Source organism: Phoca vitulina, unplaced genomic scaffold (genome assembly GCF_004348235.1).
Source record: "Phoca vitulina isolate PV1807 unplaced genomic scaffold, GSC_HSeal_1.0 scaffold37, whole genome shotgun sequence".
Classification (NCBI taxonomy): Eukaryota; Metazoa; Chordata; class Mammalia; order Carnivora; family Phocidae; genus Phoca; species Phoca vitulina.
Genome location: NW_022589740.1, coordinates 16,047,749 through 16,069,489, shown reverse-complemented (window position 1 = coordinate 16,069,489; position 21,741 = coordinate 16,047,749). Strand labels below are relative to the sequence as shown.

General features: G+C 41.3%; 1 protein-coding gene across 3 annotated transcripts in view; it reads left to right on the top strand.

The window, feature by feature from the left end:
• Nucleotides 1–20,669, top strand: part of PRUNE2 (prune homolog 2 with BCH domain) — a 255,648-nt gene extending 234,979 nt beyond the window's left edge. For 2 of the 3 annotated variants that reach the window (XM_032427669.1, XM_032427667.1), the window contains 5 exons: nt 151–237; nt 5,240–5,338; nt 9,137–9,175; nt 13,445–13,492; nt 17,389–20,669. In XM_032427669.1, coding sequence (XP_032283560.1) covers nt 151–237; nt 5,240–5,338; nt 9,137–9,175; nt 13,445–13,492; nt 17,389–17,419 — 304 coding nt within the window. In that variant the 3' untranslated portion in view covers nt 17,420–20,669. Of the gene's footprint in view, nt 1–150; nt 238–5,239; nt 5,339–8,562; nt 8,599–9,136; nt 9,176–13,444; nt 13,493–17,388 lie in introns of all 3 variants that reach the window. The other variant, XM_032427668.1, reaches the window with a different exon arrangement.
• The last annotated feature ends 1,072 nt before the right edge of the window (nt 20,670–21,741 follow it).

The following is a 21,741-nucleotide window of genomic DNA, read 5'->3' as shown; positions in this document are numbered from 1 at the left end:
AATCATAGTCATTCTATACCTTCTCATCAGGTAATAGTAACTTACCTAGAACTCTCTAATATTATAATATTCTTATTTGGGGATATACTTTCTGTTTTAACTCCTACTGGAAATGGGTTATGAGTAATTCTTTTTCTTTTTTTAAAACAGATTGCGGAAGAATCTGAAATCATTCATCATTGTTCATCCATCTTGGTTCATCAGAACAATCCTTGCAGTGACACGACCTTTTATAAGGTATGTTGTTGTTATAGAAAAAGTAAAAGTACGACTAGTAGTTTTCCAAAATACGTTACTTATGAACAAGAGTTCATAAACTGAGAGAGTATTTAGGAAGACATATTTTGTCTCTGGCTTTCCTGGAAAGATATTTTGGACGATCTAGCAAGAAACCCTAAGTAAGAGTGAGCATTATTTTATAATGACTATTTTTCCCCATTTTTTACAAAACATGAACTCTATATTGCTTGCTATAACACAGAAAATGAGGTGGTGGGATTTCCATGCCACATTACAGAAGGGTAGATAATACTTTTAAAGTGATAATGTATTTTGTAGAGAATAGAAAAGGCAGCATAATACAACAATGGAAAATAAAGACAAACCAAGGACAGAATCAGGAGCAATGACTGTCCTAATTTTTCTTCTTCTGAGCAAATATCATGTAGGCCACCAAACTTAGGGAAAGAGGCTGGGCAGTCACTTTGAGAGCTTTTTTTGATTGCCCAGGAGGATTCTTGGTTTCAATTCAGTTTCAAGTCAGTGAATATTTATTCACCGTCTATGTTGTGTTCGATACCATATAACCTTACGTTTTGGGGAAGCAAAGAAAAATAACACATGCCTCATAATGTAGTAAGACTTGGAACAGTTAAATGAAAGGGACAGTATGTATTTCCTAGCAAACTTCCAAATAAAATACGGTCTTACCCAACATCCGGATGCAGATTAGATAAATTGAAAGTTTTCTGTTTCAAAGTTACTAATGAATTTCTTTTTTTTCTTTTTTTCCATTTTATTTTATTTATTTATTTATTTATTTATTTATTTATTTTAATTACTAATGAATTTCTAAGAAACATTCTGATCACTTCTGGAAGAAAAAAAAACAACTAAAAGTTAAAAACCTTTATTTATTTTTTACATAGCGTTTCCTGTGCCTTCCGCATCTATCCTTTTGTGTTCAGTGTGCACTTACATAGATGCAGCATTTCCATCTCCTACTTCCAACAGTTGAGTAGCATCATTCAACCTAGTTTTCCTCTGGCAAAGTTTAGTTCTTTACCATACTGTGTTCAATTGCTTTAAAAAATAATATGAAATATTTAAGGTATACAAAAAGTCACTTATTTTTTTTTTTAAAGATTTTATTTATTCATTTGAGACACAGAGATACAGAGAGAGAGAGAGAGCATGAGCAGGGAGAGAGGCAGAGGGAGAGGAAGAAGCAGGCTCTCTGCTGAGCCGGGAGCCCAATGTGGGGCTCGATCCCAGGACACTGGGATCATGACCTGAGCCGAAGGCAGAAGCTTAACCATCTGAGCCACCCAGGCGCCCCAGTCACTTATTTTAATAATAGAAAATGCTTTGATAGGAGAGTAGGAATCAATGCACACTGAAGAGCTTATAAAAAGTTTAATGGTGGATGCCTGGCTGGCTCAGGTGGTAGAGCATGTAACTCTTGATCTTGGGATTGTAAGTTCAAGCCCCACATTGGACGTACAGGTTACTTAAAAATAAAAAAAAAAATTTTAAGTTTAATGGGTAAAAAAAGTAAACATTAGTGTTCATATTCATTCACTGATGTCTGTTTAATAGTTTGGGTGTTATAATTATAAAACAAATATGTTTCTTGATAGATAAATATTGTTGGTAAATATGGTAAATATTTGTTACCATAAGAATACTGAAAAATAATTACAATCCAACATTATTTATTGAAGGGAGCTTCAAGGCAATAAGTCCAGCAATAATAATAAAATTATAGCAAATAGTCTTGTGGTAAATTACAGAGAACAATGGCTTACATTTATTGGGTATTTACAGGCATTATTTCATTTACTTGCAATGACAGTGCTCTGGAGGAGGTCCTGTTTACTGTTTCCCTTATAAAGGAAAAGTCCCTGAGGTTCAGGGAGGTCAGATAAATTGTCTACAGCAAGAGCCAGCAAACCCGTTCTGTGAGGGATCAAATGGTATATATTTTAGATTGTGTGGGCCATCTTGTCCCAGTCACAGCTGCTCAGCTCTGCCATGCTAGGTCGAAAGCGGTCATAGACAGCATGTGGATGAGTAAGCGTGGCTGTCTTCCAATCAAACTTGATATAGGAACACTGAAATTGAATTTCTTAAAAATTTTTACATGCCATAAGATAGTCTTGTTTTGATATTTTTTCAAATATTTTTTAAAAATGTAAAAACCCTTCGGTAGCTGGAGGGCTGTAAAACACAGCGAGCTAGCTTTGGCGCATGGGCTGTATTTGCCAATCCCAGGTCTAATGTAATATAGTCAATGAGTGATAGACTCAGGCTTTGAACCCAATTGTCTGCCTCACTGTAAAGAAAACACATTTCAAGCACTTAAACATTGTATCCTACAGTCTCATCCTGGGAGACCCTCTTTGAAGATTCCCCTGTCAATCAGCCTGTGTCAGCGTAACCAATTTTCAGACCTGAAAAAAGAGGTCACTAAAATGTATTCTAGCAATATATGTTAAGAAAGAAAAAAAGAAGAAGAATGTAGCAGGAGGGGAAGAATGAAGGGGGGGAAATCGGAGGGGGAGAAGAACCATGAGAGACGATGGACTCTGAAAAACAAACTGAGGGTTCTAGAGGGGAGGGGGGTGGGAGGATGGGTTAGCCTGGTGATGGGTATTGAGGAGGGCACGTTCTGCATGGAGCACTGGGTGTTATGCACAAACAATGAATCAGGGAACACTATATCTAAAACTAATGATGTAATGTATGGGGATTAACATAACAATAAAAAAAATTTAAAAAATGTATTCTAGGTCTTTTCCCTGCTAACAGGTAACTCCTATGATAGAGGTAGATGGGACATTCCTTTTTTTTCAAATGTGAGGCGGAGATTGAGAGATTAATTAGCTCAGGTGCTGTCCTCAGAAAGCTCAGGGCCTGGCAGCTGACATAGGCAGACAGGTAAGCAATTACAATACAGGGTACCACTGAAGCGGTGTGGTGGCGATAACTCAGGGCACAGGTGAGGCTGGGGTGACGGGGAGAGTAAAGGCTGAGAGTCTGAGTCAAGAGAGGCATTCCAGAAGAATGAGCCATCAAGGTGAGTTTTGAGGAACCGACAGGACTGGTTAGCTGAAACCAGGTAGAAACGGCAAGTACAAACACACCAAGAAGGAGACAATGTGGCATGCTCGGAGAACCGTACATGCTAGTGAACATAAAACCCTGGAGCTGGAGGCTTCCCCCGCCCCCCATTCCATCTTTTACCAAAACCTGAATTTAGCTCAGAAAGTCCAGGGGAAGGAAGAGGCCTCACGCAGCACGCTTATCACTGGTGGTGTGTGTTCACCCACGACTGATCAGGAGGCCTACAGGTGACTGTGTGAAGACAAAAGTTATTCACAAGTCACAGCCAGTGGCCCAGGGTCAAACAGCAAGTACAACGTGAAAGATAAATATAGAGAGAAACGACCCTGCAGATGCTTCCTTCTAGAATGCCCCATAGTTGAACAGGAGGCAGACAGCTCAGCATGGTCAGTAGACTGGGGGAGGTCTTTTCATGGGGAACTCTTCGGAAAGTTCAGTCAGTGCTTGGTCAAGTTCCCTTTCAAGTAGAATGATGAATTTTAAAAATTAGTTTGCAATAATACACAAATGCCTTCTTCTTACAAAACATCCAATCATTAAGGACAAGACCAAGTTTTTCCTTCAACAACTTCCAGTTCCTGTCCCTCACTCCCTTCCCAGAGGCAAATTCCTTGATCATTTTCAGTGGTATTTCATGTTGTTTTCTGTACATGTACATACATCTAACATGATAATGTTTAGATGAAAGCTATTTGTAATTCAGATTCAGTTACCAGAACATGTTTTTGAACATTGGAGCATCTGGAATGAACTCTCTGGCTAAAACTTAAAATTAGAAGAAAAAAAACTAAAAAAAAAAATATTTAAGCTAAAACCTTAAGAGGCAAACGAGTTTACAAATACTTTAAAAATAACTCAACCTTGGTAAATTCTGAAAGAACTAATGACAAGATTTTTGTTTGGTAAAAACAAATAAACAAGCAAACAAAGCCAAACAAACCATAAACCAATGACTATGGAGAGTGGCAGGAACCACCAGGCGCCATGCCATGTGTGGTCGAGAGTGTAGACTCTGGGTGGGGGGATGGGTGAAATCAGTGATGGGGGTAAGGACTGCAGGTGTTATGATGAACACCGGGTGATGTATGGAAGTGTGAATCACTATATAGTACACCTGAAACGAATATAACACTGTAGGTTAACGAACTGGAATTATAAAAAAACTTTAAAAAAAAAAAAATGAGTGTAGACTCTAGTCAAACTGCCCAGGTTTGAATCCAGCCTCTACCACTTACTGAAGGTGAGACCGTGGGCAAATCCTTAACTGCCTGTGTCTCGAGTTTCCTTATCTTTAAGTAGAGAATAATGGGATGCCTGGCTGGCTCAGTCAGTAGAGCATGCGACTCTTGATCTCGAGATTGTGAGTTCGAGCCCCATGTGTTGCATAGAGTTTACTTAAAATAAATTAAAAAAAAAAAAAGACCACTAGGAGCGTCTTTTTTTTTAAAGTATTTTATTTATTTATTCATTTGAGAGAGCGAGAATGAGAGAGAGAAAGCACATGAGAGGGGGGAGGGTCAGAGGGAGAAGCAGACTCCTTGCCGAGCAGGGAGCCCGATACAGGACTCGATCCTGGGACTCCAGGATCATGACCTGAGCCGAAGGCAGTCACTTAACCAGCTGAGCCACCCAGGCGCCCCTAGGAGCATCTTTTTAAAAGAAAGAGAAGAATAGCACCTACCTTGGAAGGCTGTGGAAGAAATAAGTGAGTTAATAAATATAAACCACTTAAAACAATATCTGGCATGTTGTAACTACTCAAATATATAGCCTTTCTTTTTAATAAGTGCTGGGCCAAGGTGTTGCATTTTTCAGGATTTTCAAGAGGCAACAGCCTTAGGAGGGATGAAGTAGCCACTAATGATATCTTTTTTCTTTTCTTTTTTTTTTTTAGTTCAAAATTCAGCAGTAAAATTAAATATGTCAATAGCTTATCAGAACTCAGTGGGCTGATCCCAATGGATTGCATCCATATTCCAGAGAGCATCATCAAGTAAGTCTGGATGGTTTCCAAGATTTGGTAAGAAATACTGCATGTTTGGAGAGGGAGGTTGGAAAAGAACTCATTTCTGGAATACTGGGGAAATGGCATTATCTTCTATTTAAAATGAATATTTAATATTTTCCAATAAATAGATATTTTCTCATAACCCATAGAGAACTGTTCTGTTCTTTCAGATCCTCTTTCACATAATCTTCTCTTGGGGTTATTGATTATTGCTCATTTCACCTTGAATTTTGCCACCATTTTGGGGACAGCGTGAAGTTAACATTAATCAGTGAATCTGTCACCTGTGTCTCCCGCTCTCACACAAACAGCTGGGTCTGAGCATAGCTTTGCTTTCCATATTGCCTTATAGAAAAGAACTTACCTGCATGACCCTGGGAAAAGACCGGGTGGGGGGGACTACCTTTTCTCTGTTTTCTTCTACATCCTTTTTCACACGGTTCCCTTCAGGTGAAAGGTAAGGCGGGTGGTAGATGGCGTGGTTAGGGATGACCCCCTTCCTCAGGATAGGGTAATGGAGCCACAGCCTGTGAAAACGGAGCATGGAGACTGAAGGTCGCTGGATCCTGCTGCGAAAATAATGAGTAACCGTTAACACCGACCACTTGGAGCTGAGACTTAAAAATATGGATACTGACAAATGAACCCTCCTGCTTGGTTCATTGTTGCAAAGAACCATTGTTTTGTGCTTCGTGTGGATCGTGCTTTTCTTCCACTGTGTCTGATTCACTCATTTTTTTATTTGATTAAAAATGGGAGGAATTTAACCATTAGCTCAAAGAGAACAGACAAGGATAACTGCCCCTCCCCCCCACCCCATCCCTTCCTCCATAAGACGGATAGCAAAATGGATCTCCCAATTTGCACTTCCAAAAAAGAGTCCCTTTACTAAAAAAAAAATAATAATAAATAAATAAATAAATAAATATTTAAAAAAAGGAAAAGAAACAGGAAGGAAAGGACTCATGTTTAGTGGCAATACTTTGTTAGAGATAGACGTGCTTATTTATATCGTGTGTTTAATCTCCACAGTAAACCCCCATCTGCAGATCAGGGAAGCTAAAATAAAGAAAAGTTACTTATGCAAAGTGTAAGTAGGAGCAAGGATGAGATGGAACTAGAATTCAGATCCAGGTCAGCCTGGCACCAGAATTCCCATCCCCTTTTCTAGTAGTTTCCTTGACCTCCCTTAAAGTATCTATCTGAAGTCAAAGCTCAGGAGCAGATGCATTTGGTTTTCCTTGTGCTGATACGAGGTGAACACAGGATAGTGATTTGGCTCAGAACTGCCAGTTGGCTCAGCCGAATCAAGCAGTGTTTCTGTAATTCTAACTATGGCTTTGATCCTCATTAGCTTATGGGGCTCCCGCACCCAGCATACCTCACAGCTCTATCCTGCTGCCTCAAGAAGGTGCATCCCCATCTCCAGAGCTCCTCCTACTCTTTAAATAAAAAAAGTAACTGGAGGGGCACCTGGGTGGCTCAGTCGGTTAAGTGTCGGACTCTTGATCTCAGTTCAGGTCTTGATCTCAGGGTCATGAGAAAAAAAAAAGTGACTGGAGCACCCACCTCTTATAACGCTGTCTCATTTGCAAAAGATGACAAGGACATTCTCTCTTGAAAGGGAAATGGCCACTTTCTAGGCAATAGAGTAATGCTTCCATGGTGTGGCAGTTGGAAAAAGAGAAGGGAATGTGTGTTGGAGACTTAGCATTAGATTTGAATCTTCTTACCGTCCCCTGATGTCTCTAAGACTTCAGGCAACCTATTAAAACTTTCCATGTCTCAGCTGCAGCATCCAGAAAACGGGACGTGTTGGGGGCAATTCACAGAAAGGTCCCGAGGATTGAATGAAAATGTACATAATGCCTTCAGGAAGCCTCCCGGCCTCAGTTGGCAATCCAGAATGTTATTTATTATACTGATGTTGCTTTTAGGGACTAACATATGGGACCATTTAAATGAGAAGTTAAACATGTCCAGGGCACTTTTCATTCATCGACACCCATCATTTTTCAAAGGCTCCCATTCAGGAGAAGTTTCTTCGGAAGGAAGGGTTCCATTTGGAAGAAATTGACAACCATCTCTGTCCTCCCTGTGTGTCCATGTTTTCTCCTGTCCTGTGCAACGTGTCTTCTCTGGATGTCCTCTCTGCCACTCCTGTTCCTGGCCCCCATTGTCTCATTTTCATGTTACAGCATTTTCAAATTGATACGAGCCATAGCCCCTTCCTGTTACTCAATGACATTCGGAGAGTCCGGTCTCAGCCAGTCCCAAGGCCAGTATTCAGCTGGGATGGAGCCTGTCATCAAAGGGCTTACATGAAAGAAAAACTTGCCCAATCTGGAATCAGATTTTTAATCATTGATTACAGTCAATTCTTGTTATTTGTGGCAGTGATGTTCTAGAACCCTGACTGGTAAATACTGAACCGTTGTTCCTAGGGGAAATACAGGGCTAAGTTCCTGCAAGCATCTGGTTAATTTTCATTCGCCAGTTAATATATAACCTTGTTCTATGTGTGTTTCTGTTTAAAGACACCTTATCTGATGTATATTGTTGACTCACTAACATTGAATTCACGACCAATGCACCACAACTCCTGCCTAAACAAAGCTGCTGTAACACACATATATTCTCCGTAAGGCACATCACAGGCTTCTCGTGCTTAGGAACGCCAGCCCCCACGGAAGCACTATGCCTAGGGGCCATTTTAAATGGTGAAATCACCAACGAAAAGCACAAACCAGGGAAACATGGCACTAAATAGACTGCAAGTAAGACGCCTGTTGACAGCACGAAAGGTAAAACGAGGAGGCAGAGCCTTGTTTCGTTCGACCTCAGCTGGGAACGTGCACATCAGGTGACTCAAATTTTTTGCCACTCAGTGAAAGTCAGCAAGTGACCACGAAAGTGCCACGGGTATTGATCCTGGGGTTACAGGTAAAGGTTGAGTAAGTAGGCAAATTCGCAAACACAGATTCTGCAAATAATGAGGATTGGCTGTATATCATTACGAATTCTAAACCATTGATTACGTCAAATGAAAAATAAGTTTTCTCCCAAAAGGCAATTTGATTATTCTTGGGGCGGGTGAGGGGTGGTAGGCTTTTGATCTCATGTTTTGACTGTTCTTTAAACCACATACCTGTCATTTTCTCCATCTGTTTGCTCGTTTTCCTCATTGCATTCATTTTTTATCTCGTAAGGTACGATGAAGAGAGATCTTATAAGAGAAGTGTGAGGTAAAATCTCCCGAGCTACAATTCACGCTGGACCCTCTGTGTGTGTGCACCAATGTCTTACTCGTGGGTGACCTCAACATGCTACCAGAGCGCGAGGTCATTCTGTCAGCCCCTTGTAGTCTGCCATTCCGGGTCTTTGTCTTGTGTGTAAAGCTGTTGAGGTCAGCCTAATCTGCAACCAAAACCCACTCAACCAGATACACCCTTGACTTGGCCCAGGCTGCAAGCTAGCTCTAACCGAACCCAACAGACTGATGTGGATGTTTTCGGCTTTATTCAGCCCGCATGTTTCTGATCTCCTTGCAACTTGTATATCCACCTTTATGAAGGAATTTGCAAAGTAAACGTACAGAAACACCAAATGGGACAAAATGGCACCATGTCTAATCGAAGGAGCATGTCTCGATGCTCCAAAGGATGGTTTCTAAAAGCACATATGGTCCACTTATGTTTGGCTCCGCTTTGCTGGGTGACTCTCTCACGCTGTGCTTGCTTCTTTTTTGTTTCTTTTCTATACCAATAATTTTTGCTCATGCAGACTGGATGAAGAACTGAGGGAAGCATCAGAAGCAGCTAAGTAAGACTTGGTTTTCATTCAGCGGCTGGTGTGATGTTGGCTTGCAGTGCAGGAATGAATTGGGAGGACCTGCATGCCTGGTGTTTTATTCTCGCATCCCGATAATAATGCTGCACTTGAAATGTTCCCTTTGTCCCACGATAGATGCAATTTCTGGTATCCGTACTACAGTCTATTTATACAACCTGTGATCTTGGTTATCTTAAGGAACGCATTTGTTACTGTGGTTTCTTTCTTTTTTTTTTTTTTTTTAATGTACATGCAGTTTTTGGCACCACAGCCCAGGAATACATCACAGGCTTGCCACATAGCATAACATCCTCATGATTGTTAGATATTTTGAGACAACGAAAGCTCACTAATTCATACTAATTCAAAGCTCACTAATTCGAAATGATGACATGTCAAAATTTGGAATATTTTTGAGAACCCATTTTGTGACTTTCCAAGATTTTTTTATGCATGTTATTCAGTGACTTGGAAATATTGCTTAACAAAATAATGCTTCTGAGCTATTTGGATGAATAGAAAAAGAATCATTACTATTATTAAAGTATAATTTTCAAAAAAGCAGAATCTTAACTTTAATGCAACTATGAAATGAATACATGCCAATGATTTTATTCAACTAATTATTCAATGAAGGAACTGGTGAAGTGTTAAAACCAGTTCAAAGAATGTTTGCAAAGCTAGATCTCATTGGGTGATTTATCAAGGAATGTTAGGATAAGATTATTGGTTTAGATACAATATGAATCAGTGTCCCATAGGGCAATAAACTGTAACCTAGGATTATCTTTTCCACTGGACAGAAATTATTTGCATCTCTGTTTGACAAAAATGTACAAGTAACCTCTGCCCCTGAAGGGTTGTAAAATAGCCCATCAACAGAAAGTCAACTCAGCATTGCTTTGAAAGAAAATCCAGTAATTTTCTTTTCTTATTTCCAAGTCCAAAAACTAATTTTTCTGACATTACGCATTAAATGTAGACAAGTACTATTTGGAATGTTTACTATATTAAAGTTTTTTCTCCATTTTAAATGTTGCTTACACTGTTAATTTCTATAACTAGTTCCCATTTTAGTAGATATTGCAAAAACAGAAACCTGGGCAATGTCCAAACAGTTACAAATTCTGAATAAATAAAGGTTTTATTTTCTATATAAGTGTAAATGCCCATTCTTCCTGAGAACAATCCATTGAGATATTTTTTTTCCTACAGCACACTTTTATTGCAGATATCTATAGAATTATTTGCCTATAGAACAGATCTTTTGGGTTAAAATTTGAGGAAAAGGGCCGCCTGGCTGGCTCAGTTGGAAGTTCATCTCAGGGTTATGAGTTCAAGCCCCACAGTGGGCATAGAGCTCACTTAAAAAAAAAAAGAGAGAGATACTGAAATTAATTAATTAATTAATTGAAGGAAAGATATTTGCCTTAGAAACATTGACATAAGTGTAGTTTCGTGTTACAATATTCCTTTTAGTTTTCTTTCAAGATAACTGACACCCGTTTACACTAACAATACTCAAAAAAGTACTTGAATTTCTACTCTAACAGAATCTTCTTAGTCTCTGACCCAACTGTTACAAACCAGAAGTTGGAAAAGAAAGGAAGACATTAGGAACCAAGGCACCAGATGTTGGCGTAATGCGCCCTGTTAGCATTTATTTGCACTCAATTTGCATGGTGTCATGAGATTCTGCAGAGACAGAAAGAGCAATCAGTTTCTCTTTCAGATTTTTTTTTAGGATGATAACATTTATAAAATTAAAGAGCTGTTTTCAAAACAAAAGATTGAGGGGAGGGAAATCAATAATTTTCCAGTCAAACCCCTTGTAAAGTCATACTGCCATGTTCTTTCATTAGTACCATGCAGTCTTGCCTCCTTCAGTAGAATTTTCCCTCCTTCCATATTTCTGCCCTTCCTGCTTAGCTGCCTAGTGAAACAGTTATCACTTTGGGTTTCTTGTGTAGCTTTCTCTTCTGTCCTCTCCGATCTTTCCCTCTCTTCTCTTCCCCACCCCCACACACTCCCTCCCCAGGTATCCACATGGTCTCAGGTGGTCCTGAGATGACTTGATCTCCTTCCTGGCAGAAGCACCAAGCATGTCTAGTACATAATGGATGCTCCGTAAATTTCCACTGCATAAACTGACGAATGTGCATAAAATTACGTTCATCATCATGGAGCAGGGGTTCTCAGACTTCGCTGTGCAGCAGAATCCCTGGGGCACTTGCTCCAACACAGTGTCCCGGGACTCAGCTCAGAGCTTCTGAGTCAGCAGGTCTGAGAATCTGTAATTTTAACCCATTCCGGTGATGCCGATGCTGCCCATCTGAGGACCACGCTCCGAGAATCCCCACCTTAATGTAAATGCCTGAACAAAAATAACTAGATTTGTCTTAGGAGTCGATGCTCTTGCTTTGGGTTCAGTGGGTAAGCTACCTGTCTGAATTCCCCTCCAACTGATCCTCCTTCTTTTGATGGTGACACTACATGTGTGAGGACTTGAAATATATTTGCACATTTCAAAATGTAAGGGGGCAAGAACTTTGTTGACCCCACAGATGACTTCATTGCCCCTAAATCCTGCCATTTCAGCATACTAACTACATCTCCTTAACTACCTTTTGGTCTCTGAAGTGGCTCCCAATCCTTGGACAGACTGTACATGATGATTTGGGGTTCAGAAAACATGGTCACTGCAGACATACGGTTAGGTTCTAGAAGCCAGATAACCCAGGTTCTTTCTATTAACAGACACACCCTGTCCTTCCACATGACCTCTATTTAAAAGCTTCAGGCTGATTCTAACCAAAGGCAAACATCTACCTTGTCAGGGAACAAAACCCATCTTTCTGTTGTTTTGCTTTATTTTCAAACATTCACCTTTTCCCCATGTACTCACACACCACCTCTTAACTGGCTTTCAGAAGGTGATTTCTTCAGCCTGCCTTATGTTTTCCTTAAAACTTGATATCTATACAGGAAGGAAAATACATGGGAAGGACTAGTGGGGTATAGAGGGCCATGCTTATTTTGAAAATGGTAAAGAATCCATCAGCTGCCTTTGGGGTGACAGTATTAAATGGATTGCAAATTGCTGTTTTCATTGTAAGGATTACGCAAAGTTAAAAAAAAAAACAACAGAAAAACTAAATTCAGAAGAATACCTTTTCTTGATTCCATTCCAGCTTTGCTAGGTTTTTCTAGCATACTCTTTAACACTTGCCTGACTGTCCTTGTTCACTCAAGTTGCCAAATATCCACCATAAAAATACCTGATCACCATAAAAATATCTGACTCTTGGTTTTGGCTCAGGTCATGATCTCATCCTGAGATCAAGCCCCGAGTCTGGCTCCGTGCTGAGCACGGAGTTGGGAGAGGTTCTTTCCCCCTCCCCCACCCACCCCCTCTGCTCCTTCCCCTGCTCGTGTGCTCTCGCTTTCTCTCTCTCTTTTAAAAACAAAAACGAAATAAAAAGATCGTAGAATCTCTTTAAATAGTTTGTTTGCCAATAATAAAATATGACCAGAGGGGACAAAGTAAAAGTTGAAATGTCCTATTAATCAGAAATTAATATAAAACACGTGAAAATTGCTTACAGAGGAATCCCACCAATATGGATTATCAGAAGCAGCTAATAATACACCAAAGGCATAAACACGTTCATACATTGTAACAAAACTCATTTCATTATTTCATATAGTTACATTTTTCTTTCTGGACACATTCAGTTTAGGTTAATCTTAGGATTCACTCGATTACCCAAACACAGCTCATCCGTATAGTAGTGAGTGTCCTATTATTTTTCTGAAACAAAGCTGACACTGGCATTTTTTCTTTTAGTGTCTAGGAAAATGCTCATTCTTGTGCAAAGTGAAAGTTAACTGTGTGCAAATAAAATTAGGCTCCTTGAGAGGGACTGTCCTTTGTGTATAAAGTATGTTATTTGGATTCCAAATAAAAATTTGCAGTATCATGATTTCTGAATAAGGTAGATTGAAAAGTCAGGAAAAAGTAACAAGACCAGAAGAGACTACTGGAGCTGTTTGGAATTTCAGTCTTCCTTTTATGCTTTCAAATCATGGGCAGTTACTACGTTTCAAAACTGATGGTAAAAGACTCAGGTATAGCTTTGTTCCATATTAGCAATGATACAACATCAAACAGTTTAAAATGCCGTGTCTGTTGTGCTTACAAAGTGGTAACAGTGGAGAAAATGTTTACTTGCTTCCTATTTTGTTTCTCCTTGCACTCAGAACTAGCTGCCTTTACAATGATCCAGAAATGTCTTCCATGGAGAAGGAGTAAGAATTCACCATCCATAACACCTGTTTGGTTACTTGTAGCATTGTATGGCTGGGCTCTGAAAGAAAACAAAAATACATCAAGGATTGGGTAAACTCTGTTCAGATGTTCGGCTCTCAGTTTCTCTATTTCTCAAATCAGAACCCTAAAAGAGAAATGTGCCGGCTTCACACCGTCTCTTTGATGATCACTACTACAATCCTTAAGGACAGCTTAAATCTACTTGGCATTCTATTTTCCGATCCAAAAATGGGCAGAAAATGAATAGTAGAGCCAGATGTAAGAGCATTTGGGCAGGAGGAATGCAACTCTGCTTTCTGAATTACATCATCTATTTTAATTAGTGAAAGTTGGCACTTCCATTTGAGCTTCGTATTTTGGCGGATGGGGGAGAAGAGGTCCTTGTTTTGAAAATTCCAAGAGGCAGTGGAGTCTGGATGGAACTTGAGGAATGAGCTAGTCCAGCTGGCCTCATCCTGTGAGAAATGGAAATCGAACACGTAGTTGAGTGCTCACCACGTGCCGGGTTCTATGTGAAAAGCCTCAGGCACAGTATCTGATTTTTATCCTCAGGATAAGCCTACGAGGTACATTTTACAGGTATGGAAAGAGTGAAGTAGAAAGATTAACTGACCAGTCCCACATTTTACAGTTGTAAAAATGTCCCAGAGCTGGGATTTGAGTCTGCAGTTCCGGGGCCAGTGGTTGTGAAATCAGAGAGAGGTGGTCATAATTCTGGAATGGGTGTGCAGCCTCTGATCTAACTTTGGTTAGACTCGAGGAGGACAACATTCGTTGCCTACGGGAACAGAGTTGTCAGTTTCAGGGACTAAAGTGTGGTCACCAACATGCCCTCCGAGGGAAACTGACCATCCAGCTGACGGCTCCTAATTTGATTTGAGTTGTGGAGAATGAAACGCAGTCCTTCCCGGGAATCCAGGAGGGGCAAAGATGGGACTTAAATGTGGCAGCTAGTGTCGTGTTTTGTTCTCTTTGGACCCCCTTTCCCTCGAGGTCCCAAGCCAGGATGGAAAACCATAGTGCAGCAGCTCTGTGGGGACTGCGATGACCTTACAGTTTAAGGAAGTTTATGGGCAAAAACCCCGGAGAGAGGGTCCCCACAAAAGAGTAAAGAACAAAGGCTGTACGGGGACCTTTGGAATCACACAGCTATTTTTCTGAAGGTTTCACCTGTCCCACGAACAATTGCTTCAAGCAAATTGCCACACACAAGTTCTGCAAGGCCAAAACAGAGTCCCTGAGGCCACCTTCATTCTTCTGCAAATTTCCCCTCCCTCGGCAAAGCAGCGCCCCCTAGAGCAGAGTCCTAGGCCCGCAGTTCGCGAGCTGCGCGGAGGGGTGGTCGCTCACTGACCCCGGCTGCAACATCTGCGGGCTTACCCACTCCTTTGTCTGTCTTGTCTGTTTGACTCCTTGTTTGTACGTGGGGCTCATTGGGTTGGGGAGGGAGCAGAGCACTGCTTTTTGTTTGGGTTCATTGCAGGGCTGGGCATGGGGGAGGGAGGGATGCTGCAAAGCTTAATGTTACTTCCCGCTTCTTAGAACATACTCTTCACCTCGCTTCCGTTTTCTTGAGCCTTGTCTTTCCCAAGCTCCTATCAGGCGCCTGATCTCAGCACAGGAGATCCAGGCTGAGGGGCAAGAGTGGCCAAGAAGTTCTTATGCTGACTTCTAGCTCTGGATTTCTGGCTTTCATTAGTATAAGACTAAGGGGCTTCATTTACCTTTGTCTGGCTCCTGCGTGGAAGCATTTTACACCTTCTATAGCGAGTATAGAATGGATAACCTGCAAAGGCGGTTTCAGGGAGTTCAATCAAGCCAAGATTCCAATGAAATGTGCCCCTCTCCTTTTCCTTAGAGAAAGAAGGGAAGTTATGCCTATCCCCCCATCTTCCTCCAGAAAACACAAGAGTTTGTATTTATCATTAAACAATACTGTCAGATACTTTGTAAGGAACCTCGTTTAACACATGTGAGAAGCCAAAATGGCCTGTAGTTTCTATGTCTCCCTGGAAGGTTGCTTGTAGAAATCTCAGCCCACCTGCCCCGAGGGGAGGGATATTCCTCTTGTATTGTAATTCTGATTCAAGGTAAAATTTTCCCCCAAAGCATTCTATTTTAAGAAGTATCTCCAGGTGCTTGTCTCCTTCCAAGTTTGGATTTTATTTGTTCGTTCATGTCCTAAGACTTGTGTATGCTTTTAAAATATTTTCACATAAATAAAAAGTGTATCCAACCCAGGGGATGTGGTACTATTGGGAGAAACTTAAATTAGTAGCATCGCTGGTAGCTTCATTAGCCCCACAGGACAACTGTTGTCTCAAAAATTAATCTTCAGTGTGGTTTCCTGTATTTACTTAAAAATCGTCCACTTTTGACTATCTCTGGCTTCTTCCATAAACTGTGTAAATAGGTTTTCGTGTTTCAGCTTTTTGTTTACCAAAAGTTGAAGGGATACATTTCTAAAACCCTGGAAGGTTTACCGGAAAGTGAGTGTAGGGGCGCCTGGCTGGCTCAGTTAGTGAAGCATGGGACGCTTGATCTCAGGGTTGTGAGTTCGAGCCGCACATTAGATGTAGAGATGACTTAAAATCTTAAAAAAAAAAAAAGTGAAAAATGAGGTGTTTCAGAATAGGCATCCTGGTTGTAGTGTTCTGTTTGTCCTCAGATTTTTATCCGGGCCCCTTTCAAAAGGACCCTGAGCTACTACTAGTATTCTACTACAATTCAGGCTCCTCCTCCTCCTTACAATTGAAAACACTTGAGACTTAATCCCTAGCAAGCCTTGAGAGAGGTAGGAGTAGTCTATTTTACAGATACAGACATAGACATTTAGGCAAGGTCGGTAACTCGGCCAAGGCCCCGAGCTAATAAGTGGTAGAATTGAGGGCATTTCAAAGGAAAGATATTTTTTTACTCCTGTAAACTAGATGGGCAGGCAGCGTGGGCCCCCAGTGGTTTTATTTGCAAAGCTGCAGGAAGGAACCCCTCAGCTGCTACAGATCCCACAGCAAAGCACAGGAACCTGTGCAGCGTGTGGACGGAAGGGCCAGGAAGGCAGGTCTCAGCGAAATCCACAGATACTTCCCAAATTGCCTCTTTCAAATGGTGTTTTTCTTTGTTCATGGCTGACATTCTTCTTTTGAGCATCCTGGCTGGAGCTCTCTTCTCTGGTAGGTGCCAGGAAGTTCTGATAGGTTCAATAAGTCGCAGTAGATGGTGGCCCAAGGAGATCTTTGAATTATTTTCTAGATAATTGGGAACCCACAAGACTTTCTTAAAAACAACCTTTTCTTAGGTTGTAAGAATCCATCTCAATCAGCTAGGCTAACCCATTTCAAACAAATTCTTTGGCTCTAGAAAGTGTTATGGTTTGGTTTTATTTTGGATTTTTTGTTTTTGTTTTGGGGGTTTTGTTTTGCTATTGTTTCATTGTTGACCACTTTCTTGCTATGTAGCACTTATCACATGTTACTTATTTCAGGCAGATCATGGATTTGCCCCACAAGAGAAGGCCATTTACTAGAAATAGGTAGATCCCTTATTCCCAAAATGCAATAATGTTCCTTAGTCCACTTCAGAAACGAGCCCTCACACACATCTGTTGCCTCCCTAGATCATTTCAAGAGGCGTAAAATGCTTCCAGAAACAGCTTTGTAAAAAATAAACAGATTCCACATTTTAGGGGAAAGCTTGGCAACGAGGGGAGGGTTGTGACTTACCAGGTTTTTCTAGCATAAGAGATTTGCATGATTTATTGTCAGTAAGTCCTTTGAGGGAAAAAAAACAAACACCTGCCACTCCGAACCATCACTAAATGTTTCATATTCAATTGCTCACATTTCTCATTGTTTTCTTCCCTTTTTTCCCTAAGTATTGACCTGAAGCTAAAAGGAAAGCCCTAGTTGGCCATGGCTGGAAGAAGATACTCTTCTGTTTCGTGATTCTGCTGAAGCCTACCTACCTGGAAGAGACAGGGCTGATTCTCCTTTTTTCCACTTTGCACTACCTGGTGCCATTCTAAATTTCTAAGGGGAAAAACAGTAAGGGAATTTGTTTACTCTTCACATATTTTATGAAATTGTGTGTATTTTCCTATTTTGCCAATTACGTGCCTCAAAGATTTCAGTTGAACCTTAGCAAGACAATAGGACCTTCCATTTCAATATTCTGTTAGCCCTTGGTGCGGTGGTCTCCTCTCTTAGACTGGTGTTGACCGATCAGATACCTTCCGTCCACTCTTAATCATGAGTGGATCCGTTTCCAGAGATTGGCTGGATTTCTCCTTGGTGATCATTTTAGGCTTAAAACACCTGGGGCTCAACGCTCCCCAGGCAAGTTGTGTCCCCCATGGAACTCTGCCTTTAAAACCCTCGGCTCGCTTAGCATAGCTGTAAACCAGACTCAGGTGTGAAGCCACCTTGGTTCTTGTCCCCGTGAATCGTCTCTAACGTCTCAAGGGGACCCAGGTTTTCTGATTCACCTCAGTTTTATTTTAGTTATCAAATCGGGCGTCGTGTTTTCTGTGAATTGGTCTTTTTAAAAATCGTTATTTCTCCGATGAATGTTGAGGACCTCCACGCTGAGAAACTTAAGGGTCGATGTCGGCGTTTTTTGGTAGCGCTCTGCGCTTCACGCCGTCAACTTCATTCAAAATGTGACGTTGTAAGTGCCAAGGACTCGGGTGTAAGGTGGCCCGCTCAGAAATTCATTATTTGGGAACCTTCGTTTATCTCAATCTGCTTTCAATCACTTGGATCTGATCAGAGGTCTAACATGAAATAGGAGTGCGTGCTATCATTTGCAAAATTCCCCTGTGTAGTCTTCACATGCCCTTGAAAATGCCAACATGCTTTCAAATCTGCGGGCCTCTAGCAGAGGGGTTGGCAAAGCCGTGGGCAGATTTAGCACACCACCTGTTTTCACACAGCCTCCTCGTTAAGCGTGGCTTTCACATTGGGGTCAAAAAACATCTTTTTAATATTTCACGAAACATGAAAATTCTGCAAATTTCAGTATCTGTAAATAAAGTTTTGTGGCAACGGGGCCATACGAATTGGTTCACAGACTCCCCGGGGCCACTAATACACAGCAGCTGCTGAACTGAACGGTGCCTGCAAAGCCTAAACTATTTACTCTCTTTATAGAAAGAGTTCGCTGGGCCCTTCCTGCCCCAGTGCACCCATTCTCCCCCCTTCTCCCATTTAGGATTTGGATATTAGTTTCTGTAACAGAATGTATAAGTAAGCCTGCAAACTCATTTATTCTTTAAAAAGAACATGTTGGCCTCTGTACTCGGTAAAATAAATGACCTGCTGAAAAAGACAGGGAGTCCTCCGCACAAAAGCATGGCTCGGGGTTCATTTACGTGACCCCAAGTGAAGCCTGCTTAGAAGGCTTTTGGCTGTTTAGGGGGGTTGCCGAGGTCCTGGACTTAACTCCGAGGGCCATTCTTACTCTCTGGTATCACCTGTTACTAATAAGCTAGCAACAGTAAAAATGTAGCGGAGGCCAGGGTTCCACCATGGGCTTGGGGTGGTGGCTAAATCCAGGAGAGCTTTCTGGGGCACTTGAGTCCTGGGTGTCAGGAGCTTTCAAACACCTTGAGGTAGACCTCTTTGTAGGGTGACTGCATGTGGCTGACCTCATTCGCTTCATGTCTGCCTCGCACCCACCTTCCAGATGTGCGCTCATACACACAGGTCGGTGCTCTTTCCTCCATAAGCCATACTTCACCTCTGTGTCCCTTTCAAGGGTTCCCCGAGTTCCCCTCTGTGTCCCTTTCAAGAGAGCATCTTGCTGAACTGTGTTCTTTTGGGTCTCCTCCCTCCTAACATCTGTCTTATCCAATAGAAGAACCCCAGAACATATGCTCTCTCTCCGCCCACCTCCACCTTTGGAAGCCCAAATTATGCCTCTCCCAGAGCTCAGTGTTGACATAAGACCAGTGACCTAACATTTGGTAGGTTCCCCCATTGAGTACCATTGCTCTGGCGCTGTTACTGACAATTGTCCCTTTTGCTCAGCTCTGTCCCATTTTGGAAAATGAATTAAGTGGGCCCCCTAACTACAGAAAGGAATGAGGAAATCAGGGCTGTGTTCAGTTGGTGCAAACCTGAGGACACAGAGCTACTGATAGAGGGGTCTTGTTATATTCAACCGGACACAGCAACAGTCCCACCATTCACATTTTCCTTGAGCTTGTCTAGCCTGTTCATGGAAAACTATTCAGGTGGTATTCTGTTGGAAGCTTCATCTTCCCTCATGGAAATTATGAGCCTCTCTCCCAGTCACTGATTTTGTTTGGGCTGTTCTATGGGCTGCACCACTGTTCCGATAGGCATCTGCTATTTTATTATCTTAAAAAGACACATTAATTTAAGTGCACGTGCTAGAGAAAAGCCACTCTGTAAATTCTGTCCAAGTAAATAGAATTCTAGAAGAATCCTGAAAAAATAATCCCTAAGCAGATAGGTAGACAGATGTAAACATTCACATCAGTAGCTATCTAGCTCTTGCATTCTGAGCATTCTTGCTTTGGTTCTGACTTCTGGGAACGGTTCTACACTTTACCTGTACGTTTGTAGTTCAGGGAATCAAGGGGTCGTGGGGCAAACGTCTTGTTTTCCCAAGGTGGCAACCGTTCTTTGCTTAGCTCCTTGATTAAGAAAGAACCTAAATCTACACAGAAGATACTATCAAGGAGTGAAAAAGTTTGTGTGAGGGCAATAGCTGGGTGTGGGAGAAGATCCTGAAGTTCCTTATTGAAGCCATACAATGTTTTGTGGGGTGACCTTCTGAGATACACTCCAACATGTGTGAGGAAGTCACTACTCTAAGCTTTTGTGTTATTAAGACGTCATTTTAAGTATTCGGTTACAGCACTATGTTTGCGCCTCATCTAATCACAATGCCTCGGTGGTTTGCTCCCTTAGAAACATTTAGACGTGCACAGACTAATCTTTTATATATTTGAAAGTTTTTCTACCATGTATTGGATTGCTCAGAATAAAGTATTAGACTCTGTTTTGGTAAATAAATAAATAATTTCTCCCTAAATAGCGTGGATTAATAATATAAAGATATGTAACACCACCATATAAAATATATATATATATATATAGCCTCTCTGTATAATTCAGAAATAAAAATTGATTCCACAAGTCATGGGCTTTCTTTTCTCTGTGTCAGCGAGAGTCCTCCTCTAGCTTCACTTCTGCCGAAGACTTAAGTGGATGTCGGTCTAGCTTGGCACTTGGTACTTGAGGACAGAACTATCTTTGGCTTTTGTGGTTACTTGATTTTTGTCAACTTCTCCTTTCTCTGTCCTTTGCCATTTGGGGGCATGTATTTATTTTAAAATCAAAATATAGTAAGTGGCATTTTATTTTTAGTTTTGGGTTTCCCCCACCTACACACTTATACAGCCTTCAGGCAAAATCAGACTTGGGAATTAGCCCCTGTGCCTTTAAAAAAAAAAAAATTAATAAACAGATCTGTACCCCTGCCTCTCCAGAAGTGGTCAGAGTAATCAAAGGAGCAGCTGCTCTACAGGAAGTGAGACATTGCACGTTCTCACGATCTAGGAATGAGTCCTGGTGGATGTTGCCCCCTACCCAGTGAAGGTAAGAAGGACAAGAGAAGACAGAGAAGTGATTATGGTCAAATGAAGGGCATGATGCTGCAAGGTTAACTATTCTATTCGTCTCCCCCTTTCCCTAACTATGGTAGTGGGAACTGGAGGCAGGCTAGGAGTCCAACACTAGGGAAGAGGATGGGTAGAAATGTGGTGAATATACTCTGTGGCATACTCTACAGCTGTTAGAAAGCAACAAACTACACGTCCACCAAGCCACACTTACAGGGTAGAGTGGAAAAAGAAAGAAAACCTCAATACAACTCAAAAATCTCAATAGGGTCATTTATGTAACTTCTAAACCTATACATGCAGACACCAATGCTACGTATTATACAAGACTCATCCCTATGTAGGGATTTAGCACACTCGTTAGAGTACTGGGTGGCGCTAGGAGTAGGGATCCAGGATGAAGTTGGGAGCCTCATTAAAAAACAAAATCAAAAAGATTATGTTACGGGTTGAAGTTAAAAGCAAATAAAATAAAATGTTAAGCTTTCAGCCCCAGATCATAGAAAAGCTGTGTCGAGGCATGTTGAGGCACGTCGAGTCTCCCAAAGGACTGTTTCTTCCACAGCCTCTCTTGCAGTT